Genomic DNA, 13,585 nt, shown 5'->3' on the forward strand with positions numbered 1-13,585 from the left:
ACCATCTTTTGAGTACATATTGTATAACACAGGTACTGTGTTCAGCATTTTTCCTTTGTGTGTGTTTGTGTGCACACAAATAAATTTGTTGCAAGGAATAAGTGAGAATATATATATGAGAATATAATCATATAATAATGAATATAATATATAAATATATAATAATAAATATAATATATAAATGCACAGAATTTAGTATTTCACAGAATTAAATGCAATGCTAAGAGAAATGTCATTGAAAAGGGTTTTAGGCAGGAGAAATTTCAGAAACTTTTACATAGAAAATGACTTTCCCTTAAAGATGGTCCTTTCAAGTAAGTACATAGGAAGGAAGGCCAAGGACAGGTATTTATTGTACTTTTAGACAAAGAAACTGAGGCCAACCAAAACGGGTTAAGAGAGATCTTGACTCAAGTCATATAAATTAACATTAATAGCAGTTAGAGAAAACAAAGTCAGGATTCCCTCCTCTGGGTCCGTTACTTGAGACAGCATTTCCTCTCTCTCTCTCTCTCTCTCTCTCTCTCTCTCTCTCATGCATTTCTGAAAGATAATTATCAGTATAACAAGGACAAATTCTCAAAAGTACACTCTTATGCTGAGCATGCAAAATGGGTAGCTATGCATGCAATTCTAAATCATACAACAGGAGCCTGCAAACACACTTGTGTATTTACCTCATCTCTTAAAGCACAGGGCGACATTTTAGAATTCTAACTGTAGAAACCCTTATTATTATAATAATTTCTGGGTGCCTCATGAAAATAGGTAGGCCACCTTGGTCATCAAAACTTCAAGGGGAAAATAGTTGCAAATTTCAATAATTTTCCTCCCTTGACCATTCAGGGTTCACTGAAGTGTAATCTAGGGCATCCACTCCCATTCAAAACTCTGTCTTTCCCTCTCCATTCACATTCACACACACACACACACACACACACACACACACACACACACCCCTACACACTGCTCTATCCCTTTGGTTATGTTGCTAGGGGGTAACAAAACATCCCTGAGAAGAAGAAAACCTGGGGATTTCAAAATGTAATATAACAAGGCGGTCTGGCTTTTCTTTACAGTTCTTTCCATGCCTGTTTTTCCTATTCAATCTCTCTTCGACAAGAAAGCCACTCTTGCTAAGGAATTTAAAATATGAAAAGAAATATTCATGTTAATTTGAAAGACAAGTGATTTTGTTTTTTTTTCTCAGAAATAGCTCCTTCCTCTCTCATCTTTCACTATTAGTACACAAGAGCAAATCTCAGACACAGCTCTGTTTGGCTAATACATTTTACTAATACGAGCTTCCCCGAAGATGTTATCTAGTGTGCTGAGGAACATAAACACAGATGCTGGGCAGTCTCTTTTGCTATCTGTGTAAAAACCAGAAGAAGTGGTAGTTTTAGAAGCTGTACCAATTCGATTCTAGAGAACATAATGATTGGTGAATACAAATACTTTTTGAAACAGTAGCCTCAGAAAGAAAATCTCTATACTAGACTACAAAGAAACATGGCATTTGTGGAAGCAATATTGTGGATTTAGGGCTCTGGGGTTACCTCCGACTTTGATTCTGAATAGTACAATCAACCAGATCAACACCAAGATGTTATAGTGTTTCAGTAGCAATGGCAGCTCAAAATAAACAAAAACAGGAAAAACTCTCAACAGATTACTTCCAGTATAGACCTACAAGAAAGGTCACAACTCTACTAGAGGAAAAGGCATATACTTTGTGTTAGACAAACATGAGTCTGATAAACAGTACTGCTGACATTAAAGTAAGGGGTTGACATATGATAGCTATAGATATATAAGAACCAATTCACTATATGACACATATAAATAGTCACGATTATTAGGGTGTCATTTTTATATTTTAAGAACAGAAAAAAAACAAGGAAGATGAATATAAGGAACACCTGTCCAGGATGGATTTGAATTTGAACTATTGCATTTTATTTCCCATGAATTCTAAAATCTGACTCACTCAAGTAACTGTACAGTGTTGGGGAAGAAATTACAGCCAAAATACTATTGGCCATTTTCCTTCCACAAAATGAAACACATTTGTAAAACTCTTTCTTCAATAAAACTGGGGTTTTTTAAATATAAATTAATTATCAAGGACAGAATAACTTTGGAACAGAGAATAATAGTTCTAAATATCACCTTCCCCCCACCTCCAGAACTACAAAAGCAGTAAATGTTTCATGACAGAAAAAAAATTTTTTAAACACAGATAAACAAAAAGGAAAATAAAAGCTATACAGAGACTAGAACAGTTAAACCAGGAAGTCTATAATCCTAGAGTTTTACTGTACATAATATAGATGATTTGTGTATCTATATTAATAAAAGTGAGATCCTATTGTAAAAAAGTATTTTGCAATCTGCTTTCCCAATCAAGAAATAATTAACATATTTTAAATTGATAAAATATCCATCTCCACTAATTTAATGAATGATATCATATTATACGAATATATATTAATTTATTGAGCTAACACATCTGTACTGGCTTTTAATTTATTCCCAACTCCACTATGCAAAAGACAATACTATGTTGAACATACTATTACATCTGAACTGTATAATATATCCATAATTGTTTCATTAAGTAAGATTTCCGAAGGTGGGATTGGATTGCAAGGTTAAAGGTAAACAAATTTTAAGAGATTTTTGAGGCATTCTGAAAGTCTGACCACCAAGAAGAATATACCAATTTACACACACTCCAGAAACATATCAGAATACCTGTTTGGGGAAATATTTCTCATAAATATTGAACATTATCATTTTATTTGCTTTTGGCAAGGTTAGAGGCAAGAAAATCCCATCCCATTAATATGCATGCCTTCTTATTACCTGAGTTATACATTTTTCTCATGTTATCCTTAGTCTTTTATTTTTCTTCTTTTCTGATTGCCTAAAATACAATATCTGCCAATCTCCCCAACAGGTTATGCCTTCTTCTTACTGGTTGGAAACAATGTGTTATTATTGTAATATATATATTATAAAAATTATTGTATCTATATTGTAATATAGGTACTACAAAAAAGATATTAACCTTTTGGAATACTTGTTAATTACTTTTGTAATTATTAAAAATTATTGTAATCTATATTGTAATATAGATACTACAAAAAAGATATTAACCTTTTGGAATACTTGTTAATTACTTTTGTAATAAGTTCACATTCTATTTCTTTATTAGTTCTTTTTAGGTGTCTTACAAAACATTTTATGCAGCCAAATGATTAACCTTTTCCTTAAAGATTTCACTCAGTGTCATCCTTAATATGCTGACTTATTTTCAGATTACAGAAATATTTGCTAATATTTTTATTAGTTCTTCTATAATTTCTTTCTTTTTAAAAATGTGAACATGTGGGTAGGGGGATAGGGTAATTGGATAATGGACATTAAGGAGGGCACTTGATGTAATGAGCACTGGGTGTTATATGCAACTGATGAATCACTAAATTATATCCCTGAAACTAATAATACACCATATGTTACATAGCTTAAATTTAAGTGAAATCTAAAACAAAAATTTAAATACATTAAAATGTAAACATGCATTTGATCTAGAATTTATTTTGATATATGAAAACATCCTTTTATCCAAATTAGCAGGTAGTACAGGCTATGGGAATTGTAATGCCACCTTTATCGTACACCAAATTCTTACATACTTGGAACTACTTATAGATTTTATGTTCTCTTCCTTTAATCTATCAATGTATTTCGGTGTGATAAGGGTATCAGTTAAATTATTTTTGGTTTATAATAACATTTCTATACTTGATAGGAAAAGACCACGTTCAATTTGCTTTTTCATATTCTTTCGGTAAATACTGTCAGTTTGTGTCAGCAAATAAATTTTAGAATTATTTAGTTAAGATAACCCACCACCACTAAATTCACTTTATAATTATTGCAATTAGATAATTTTGGAAAAATTCATTCAGTATGAAATATTCCCACCTAACATGCTGTATGTATTTGTACATAATAAAGCCTCTTTTAAATTGTTCTGTGACATGTTCTTCACATTAGTCCTACATATAACTTATTAAGTATACTTATAGAGATTTTATAGTCCAATAATGAACAGGGCATTTTTTGCAATATATTTTCTATAAAAGTATTGCTAATATAAGAGAAGCTGATTTGTTTTCTAAGTGAACCATATAACTAAAGTCTTATTGGTCCTAATTATTTTTTAGTTGATTTTCTGGAGGTTATCAAACCACATAGCAATAATCTTTGAACAATGGTTACATTTATTATTTCTTTTACTATATTTGATAGAACTTCTAAAGCACTAGTAAGAAGCATCTATGCCACATTTTTTCTATAAATGCAAATAAATGTTTTTAGTGTTCTACTATTAAATCTATGGTGGTTGCTAAATTTCAGATAGATGCTCTTTATCATATTGTTGAAATATTATATATGAGTTTTAGGAAGTTTCTTTAAAAATCAGGAATGCAGGCTGGATGTGCAATGTAATTTTTTTGAATACACAAAGATGATCTTCATAACTTTCACCTAGTAATGTAATCAATTAAATGAAGAGATTTTTAAATATCAAACCATCCTTGCATCTCTAGAATGAGTCCTTCATAGTTGTGGTAAATTATTTTCTTAAACACTTAGGAATTGACTGGCTAAAATTTATTTATTGTTTCATCATTTGCTCTATTGTGCTACTTTTGTCTGGCTTTAGTATCAAGGTGAAGCTGGATGAAATGACCTATTTTTCTGTAGGCCTATGGTCTCACCAAGCAGTATAAATGGCAGTGAAAAACAGAGAGATACCAGATAGCCAGGAAGCAATAAGGACTACAGGGAATAAAGCTGCAAAGAGGGCAGACCTTTTCAAGGTGAGTTGAGGCTCTGCAGCCGTCCCTGGAGGCATCTGCCAAACATAGGCATAGTAACAGACTGAGAATCTGGGTTAGGGGCAAGCAGAGAGTAATTACTGGGGTGAAAAAAAAAATCACTGAATTTTGTTGCTTCCATGGGGATGGAGGGTCAAAAGTGGAAATCTGAAGGCTGGTTTTTGCCTCAAGACATTTTCTGAATTCTAAAGCTAAACAGGTGAGGGTCTAAGTCATGACCTTTGAAAACTAAGATTCCCCACAGTCTTACAGTGTTTCACAGAAAAAGACTCACAAGTGGGAGGATTCACGAGAATCTCAGGTGGAAGCTGAAGATCCTGAAGGGGTGGGGAACTGAAATTGACAATCTCCAACCACTTTTTTCCTGTCGGCAATGGCTGATCTGGCTAATCCTCCTTCTCAAAACATTTGTCAAATTCTGAATTTTAAAAAGGCAGGAGGATGAAGAGCTAAGGTTTCTCTGAAACATGGCAAATTCTATAGTCCTCTTGGTTCTGAAAAGATGATGATGTGCCAGGCTCTCATTTAAAGCTCTGAAGAATTATATCCTAGCCACAGAAGCAAACGAAAGGTACATTGCATCTGCAACCTAAACTGGACCCAGATTAGCCCATGATGAGATTAAGGTGATGAGGCTCACTCCATAACACACCTGCCCATACTAACTACTTAGAAAGGAAGGCATACATCAATTCTGGTGGGAGATGTTACCACCTGGAACCTCTACGTGTTTAAATGCAATGTCTAACATCAACTAAAAAATAGAAGAGATAGGATCATGTATGACTTATAACTAAGAAAAAAAAATCAGAAACAATTCCACCTATGTGTAGATGAACTACACATTACCATTAGTAAAAAAACAACTTTAAAATGACTAATATGCTCAAGAAAATAGAGAAAATATAGATAAATCAGATAAAAAGATGGAGAATTTCACCAGAGAATTTGATGTTAAAAAAATTAAATGGATATTTAGGACTAAAAGATACACACTTGATATCCTAACTCCTAAGTTTTTCTTCTGTTTCTACCATGACATTCACTATGTGTTTGCACTAATTACTTGAGGTGAAGTTAGGAGGAACAGAAATAGACATAATATTAGGGACCATTGTCAAACAGAATCTAAAAGTCAATGAAAAATTGATGGAGAGGTCTCTAGAGTTCATCTAGGGTTGATAATTATAGTATGAGCTTTTATATCCTTTTTTTTTTTTTTTTTTTTTTTTTATTTTTTATGATAGTCACAGAGAGAGAGAGAGAGGCAGAGACACAGGCAGAGGGAGAAGCAGGCTCCATGCACCGGGAGCCCGATGTGGGATTTGATCCCGGGTCTCCAGGATCGCGCCCTGGGCCAAAGGCAGGCGCCAAACCGCTGCGCCACCCAGGGATCCCGAGCTTTTATATCCTAAAGAGCTAACCAGGTAGTTAAAGCACAAACATCTTTCACCAAACTAGATTTTAAGAAAACATTTTTCTACATGATGGGCAATGTAAGAGCAATTGTCACTTACAGGAAGGTGTGTGAATACAGCAAAAGTGCTTCGTAGAAAGGCAATGAGGTCTACTAGGTAATCACTGGCTTTGTTGCCCAAATCTCCAGTCATCCAATCATAGTCAGCCAGCTGTAGAAACTGGTCGATCTTTTGGTTTAAGTTGGTATAAATCTCTTCTTCAGCCGCATGTCTGGCATCCTGTGAAATACAGAATTTGAAAAATCATTGAGACTCCAGTATTATCAGAAATTTCTACTTGGAGACATCTCACACATCCACTAAGTAACAGAATTGGAAATATCAAGTAATATCACAGTCTCCATTAATTTTTCTTTTTCAAAAGCAGAGGAGAGTCTTTTCTATTCTGTGTCTGCAAGACAAGCTATTGTTCTGCTTCACCAAATAGAGAATCTGTCTTTATTGCCCTCCACTATCTGCATCTTTTTTCACTTTCCTACATTTGTTCAAAACTATACTCACTTTCAGGGTCTTATTCCTGTTCACTTCTTCTAGGACTCCAGGAACCTCCCTTCCTATAATAATGACCTCTCTATATCCCCTAGTTCCCTCACTTTGCTTGAAATAAGTATCCTGAAGTTTCAGTTTCATGCCCTAAATACTCCCATTAGTTACTAGCCTACCTCTCCAATGTCTTTGTCATCAAGCTTCTTCAAAGATTGGTATATGCTGCTGTTCCCTGATTCTAAGGAACATCAGATCTGAAAAATGCTAACACAATGGCACAAGAGTTCCTCCATCAAATAAATTTGAGAAATGCTGTTTAGGAGATTCATGATGAAGACTAGCAGGCAGAAGGCTGTAAGAAGGATTATAGGACTAATGTTCCAAGAAAAACATTTTCAGGACAAACAGGTCTACTTGAACCAGAACAATCAGGATTCAAATGCTAACAATCTGTCAGCATGGTTTGGTCCACAGTAACTTCATGACTTCATGCTATAACATGCAATATTCATTTTTCAGTCTGATCTTACTTGATCTCTGTTAAACATTCTCTCCTGGAATTCTAGTCTCCATTGACTTTTACAACATGGTTTTCTCCTGGTTTTACTTGTACTTTGCTGGCCTCTAATCCTCTCAATTTCACCGGGTGATTACATCATTCCTAGAGCTCACACTATCCAAATCTACTCTTGTTAAAGACCTGTATATCTCTTTTTTCTGTATCTATTTATTATTTTTCTTAGAGGGTGAGAACCTGAGCAGGGGAGGGGCAGAGGAAAAGAGAGAGAAAGAGAGAATCTTAAGCAGCCTCCACAATCAGCAGAGTCCAACTCGGAGCTCGATCTCACAACCCTGAGATGATGACCTGAACCAAAATCAAAAGTCAGATGCTTAACTGATTAAGCCACCCAGACTTCCCTAAGACCCATATATCTGATTGCTTCCTGGGCATTATGACCCATAGAAACTTTTTTTTAAAGATTTATTTATTCATGAGAGACACAGAGAGAGAGAGAAGCAGAAACACAGGCAGAAGGACAAACAGTTTCCTCTCAGGGGTCCCAATGTGGGACTCCATCCTGGACCCTGGGATCACACCCTGAGCCAAAAGCAGACGCTCAACTGCTGAGCCCCTCAGGCATCCCTGACCTATAAAAAACACAGAGTCCAAGACTAGATGGATCATAATCACCACCCTTCACTCTAGTTCAGTCCAAGGCAGAAATCTACACAGGATATTGGATTCCATTCCTTCCTTCATAGTCAGTCACTGTGTCCTATAAATTCTAACTCCTAAATTTCTAACTCATACCTTCATCTCCACTTTCATCATTTTAGTGGCTGCATAATTTGGCAATGTATTTACATATTATAATTACAGGCACTGACTCTATTTATATGAACAATGTTTCAAAGAGCATTTCTGGGGTTACATATTTACACACTTGTATGATAATCTAATACTGTCCTTGAATTCCCATTTTACTAAGAGTTTTCTTTTCATTAATAAATATTATTCTTTAGAAATTTAGGCTTAAAGAAAAATTGAGTAGAAAGCACAGAGCATTCACATATATACTGCCTCACATATTCCCCTCCCGCTGTTTCCCTTAACAAAACAACTTCATTAGTGTGGTACTTTTGTTACAATTGATGAACCAGTACTGATATTTTATTATTGACTAAAATCCATAGTTTGCATTAGGGTTTGGTCTTAGTGTGGTATAGTTAGTTCTATGGGTACTGACAAATGGATTATGTCATATATTCACCATTATCACCAGTATCATAAGGAATAGTTTCCCTGTCTTAAAAATCCACTCAGTTCTATCTATTCATTCCTCCTTTTTCATCCCCTGAATCCTGGCAATGACTGACCCTTTTACTTTCTCTATAATTTTGCCTTTTCCAGAATGTCATATATTTGGAATCTTACAGTATCTAGCCTTTCAGACTTACTTCTTTTCCTTAGCATTTAAGCTTCCTCCATGTCTTTTCATAACTTGGTGGTCCATTCCTTTTCATCACTGAGTAATGCTCCATTGTTTAAATGTGTAAGTTTGTTTATCCATTCACTTATATGAGGACATTCTGGTAGCTTCCAAATTTGACCATTTACAAATAAAACTGCTCTAGACATATATGTGTAAGGTTTCATGTGGTGTAAGTTTTCAACTCACTTGGATAATAACAAGGAGCATGACTAGTAGATTGCATGGTAAGACTATCTATGTTTAGACTTGAAGGAAACTGATAAACTGATTACCATTTTGCATTAGCACCAGCAATGAATGAGAGTTGTAGCTGCTCTAGCATTTTGTATTGTTAGTGTTTTGGATTTTAGCCATTGTAATAGTTGTGTAGTAGTATCTCATGGTAGTTTTAACATATAATTCTCTCCCTGCTTAGTGAGGTGTCTGTTCAGATCTTTTGCTTGTTTTTAAATTGGGTTGTTTGTTTTCTATTGTTGTGTTTTGCCAGTTCTTTGTATATTTTGGATATGTCTTTATTAGACATGTTTTGCAAATATTTTTCCCCTACCTATGGCTTGTCTTTTCATTCTCTTCACAATGTCCTTCCTAGAGAACAAGCTTTTCACTTTGATAAAGTCCAACTTAGCAATATTTCCCTTGATGGATCAGGTTTTTGGTGTCGCATCCAAAAAGTTATAGCCATACCCAAGGTAACTGAGATTTTCCCTTTTTGCTATATTCTGTTAAGTTCTATAGTTTTGTGTTTTAGATGTAAGTCTGTTGATTCATTTTGAATTTTTTGTGAAAACTGTAAGATCCGTAATAAAAGTAAAAGTGTAATAAGTGTAATAAGCTGTCTAGATTATTTCTTTCTTTTTTGCATGTGGATGTCCAGTTGTCCCACCACCATTTATTAAAAATACTTTTCTTTCTCCGTTAAATGACTTTACTCTCTATCAACATTCAGTTGACTATCTTAGTGTGGATCTATTTCTGGACCCTCTATTCTGTTCCTTTGATATATTATCTATTCTTTTGTGAGTAGCATACTGACTTCATTACTGTAGCTTTATAGTAAGGCTTGAAGTCAGAAACTGTCAGGCCTCCAACACTGTGCTGGCTATTCTGGGTGCTTTGCCTCTCCATATATCTTTTAGAATCAATTTGTCAATATTCACAAAATGACCTGGTGGGATCTTGGTTGAAATTGCATTGAATTTATAAAATCACTTGAGAAGAACTTAAGAAAGTTCTCCTTTATCTTGATAAAATTTTAAGACTTCCTATAAATGAATATAGAACATATTTCCATTTATTTAGGTCTTTCATCTTGGATTTCTTTTCATCAGAATTTTATAAATTTCCTCATGTAGGTCTTGTTTATTTCCTAATTTATACCTATTTATCTCTTTTTTGATGTTAATGTAAATGGCACTGTATTTTTAATTGCAAATTGATGGTTTCCTTTGATGTGCTGGTATATAGGAAAGCAAATGACTTCTGTATATTAACCTTGTATCTTGAGCCTTGCTATATGTACTTTTACTTCCAGTAGTTTTTTTGTTAACTTTTTAATATTTTTTACTTATACACAATCATGTCATCTATAAACAAACTTAAACCTTCCCAATCTGTAAATATTTTCTTTCCCATCTTATTGGATGTTGAATAGGAGTGGTAGAGGCAACATCCTTGTTCTTTTCCTGATTTTAGGAAGAAAAAAATCTAGTTTCTCACCATCATGTATGATGTTAGCTGTAGGGCTTTCATATTTTTTCTTTGTCAAGTTTAGAAAGTTCTCCCTCTATTCTAGGTTGGCTGAGAGCACTATTGTTCTTTAGCCCACTGAATGTGATGCAACACATTGATTTCTGAATGTTAAGTGAGTCCTGCAGACCAAGAAAAAATCCCAGGGTCATAGGTTATAATTCTCTAATGCATTGTTGGGTTAGGTTGGTGTTTTGTTTAGAATTTTTATCTATGTTCATGAAAGATACTAGTCTGTAGATTTTCTTTCCTGTAGTGTCTGGTTGGTATTACAGTAATGTTGGCCTCATACAAGGAGTTAGGAAGTTTTCCAAGTGGTGTAATGTCTTCCTTAAATATATGGAAGAATCTTTCTTCAGTTTTATTCAGATATAACTGACAAAATTGTTAGATATTTAAAGTATACAACACAATGATTAGATATAGTTATACACTGTAAATGAATTCCCTACATCAAATTAACACACACAACACCATGTTTTTGCTTGTTTGTTTGTTTGTTTTTAGTGAGAACATTTAAGCTCTACTCTCTTACCAATTTCATTTATATAATACAGTGTTAGCAACTATAGTCACCATGTTACATATTAGATCCTCAGACCCATTCTTCTTACAGAAGTAAGAAGTGTTTATACACTTTGACCAATCTCTCCATGTTTCCCCTTACCTCTCAGGTCCTGGCACCAACTTTTCTACTGTTTCTGAGCTCAGTTTTTTTCTTACATTCCACATATAAGTGATACCATGCAGTTTTGTCACTCTCTGTCTGGCATATTTCATTTAGCAGAATGCTTCATAGGTTTATCCATGTTGTTGCAAATGACAGGATTTCCTTCCCTTTTAAGCTGGATAACATTCCATTGTGTATATGTGTGTGCCTATGTGTGTCTATGTGTTTGTGTATGTCTGTGTATATAATTTCTTTCCCCATTCATCCACTGATGGACAATTAGATTATTTCCATATCTTGGCTATTGTGAATAATGTTGGAATGAATGCAAAAGTATACATAAGTCTTCAAGATGATAATTTCAATTTCTTTGGACATATGCCCAGAAGTGGGATTGCTGGATGATCTGATCTATTTTTACTTTCTTGAGGAATCTCCAAACTATCTTCCACAGAGGTTGTACCAGTTGACATGCCCACCAAGAGTGTACAAGAGTTCCGTTTCCTCCATATTCTTGTGCTCCATCTTTTGTCCTTTTGATGATAGCCATTAGTCATTCTAGAAAGTGTGAGGTGATATTTCACTATAGTTTTGGTTTGCACTTCCTTGATGGTTAGTGATGCTGAACATCTTTGCACATTTCTGTTGGCCATTTGTATGTCTTCTTTGGAAAAATATCTATTCACATCCTTTACTCATTTTTACTTGGGTTATTTGGGTTTTTAGCTATTGATTTGTAGGAGTTCCTTGAATCACTTGGATATTAAACCCCTATTGGATATGTAGCTTGCAAATATTTTCTCACATTCCATCAGTTTTCTTTTCATTTTGTTGATGGTTTCCTTTGCTGTGCAGAAGATTTATAATTTGATATAGTCCCATTTGTTCAATTTTGCTTTTGTTGCCTTTGCTTTCATGTCAAAGACACAAAAAAAAAAAAAATCAATTAAAGACTAACAGCTTACCCACTATGTTTTCTTCTAGAAGTTTTATTGTTTCAGTCTTATGTTCAAGTCTTTATTTTGAGTTTATTTTGGTGTATGGTGTAAGATAGAGTTCCAACTTCTTTTGTACGTGGCTGTGTAGTTTTTCCAACACCATTTATTGAAGAGATTATCCTTTCCTTGTTTTGTACATTTTTCAATCCTTTGCTTTAAACTAATTGAGCATATATGTATAAGTATACTTCTCGGCTCTCTGTTCTATTCCATTGATCCATGTGTCTGTTTTAATATCAATACCATACTATTCTGATTATAGTAGGTTTGTAATAAAATTTGACATCAGCAAGCATGACACCTCCAGCTTTGTTCTTCTTTCTCAAGATTATTTTGTTTTTCAAAGTCTTTTGTAGTTCCATTCAATTTTCAATACCAGTGTTTTAATAGAGATTTCACTGAATCTGTAGATTACTTTGAGTAGTATGGACATTTTAACAATATTCTTTCAAACCATTTGAAATTCTTTCAAAACCATGAACAAGGTCCATCTTTCCATTTATTTGTGTCTTTTACAACACTTTCAACTGGACTTGATGTTTTCTGTCTTAGAAAGCTACTAATTATTGATTCAATTTCTTCAATAGATATACAAGGTATTCAGATTATCTATTTCTTCTTGTGAGTTTTGGTAAACCATGCCTTTCAATGAATTGATTCATTTCATGTAGGTTATCAAACTGTGAGTATAGAGTTGTTCATAATATTCCTTTACTCTTTTAATGTCCATAGAATCCGGGAATCCCTGGGTGGCGCAGCGGTTTGGCGCCTGCCTTTGGCCCAGGGCGCGATCCTGGAGACCCGGGATCAAATCCCACATCGGGCTCCCGGTGGATGGAGCCTGCTTCTCCCTCTGCCTATGTCTCTGCCTCTCTCTCTCTGTGACTATCATAAAAAAAATAAAAATAAAAAAAGTCCATAGAATCCGTAGTGATTGCCCCTCTTTCACTTATGACATAATAATTTGAGCCTTCCTTCTTTTATTCTTGGTTAGCTTGGCTCAAGGTTTATCCATTTTATTGATCGTACTGAGAACCAGCCTTTGGTTTTGTTAATTTTTCGCTTTTGATTTTCTTTCTTTCTTTTTTCTTTTTTTTCGCTTTTGATTTTCTATACAAAAACCATTTCAGCTCTAATTTTTTTCTTTCCTTCTGATCACTGTGGATTTAATTTGCTCTTCCTTTTCTAGTTTCTTAGGATAGAAGCAAAGATTATTGATTTTAGAAATTTCTTATCTAATATATGCAATTAATGCTATAAATTCCCTTCTAAGCAATGCTTTTGGTGATATCAAAAATTT

At 34.3% G+C, this 13,585-nt stretch overlaps 1 protein-coding gene across 3 annotated transcripts in view; it reads right to left on the bottom strand.

Annotated features, from left to right (window-relative positions):
• The window catches only part of EXOC6B (exocyst complex component 6B), a 620,952-nt gene that overhangs the window by 254,792 nt on the left and 352,575 nt on the right, over positions 1-13,585 (bottom strand). For all 3 annotated transcript variants that reach the window (XM_041757049.1, XM_041757048.1, XM_041757050.1), the window contains one exon: positions 6,431-6,610. In XM_041757049.1, coding sequence (XP_041612983.1) covers positions 6,431-6,610 — 180 coding nt within the window. The remainder of the gene's footprint in view (positions 1-6,430; positions 6,611-13,585) is intronic.

This window comes from Vulpes lagopus, chromosome 5 (assembly GCF_018345385.1).
Source record: "Vulpes lagopus strain Blue_001 chromosome 5, ASM1834538v1, whole genome shotgun sequence".
Taxonomy (NCBI): domain Eukaryota; kingdom Metazoa; phylum Chordata; class Mammalia; order Carnivora; family Canidae; genus Vulpes; species Vulpes lagopus.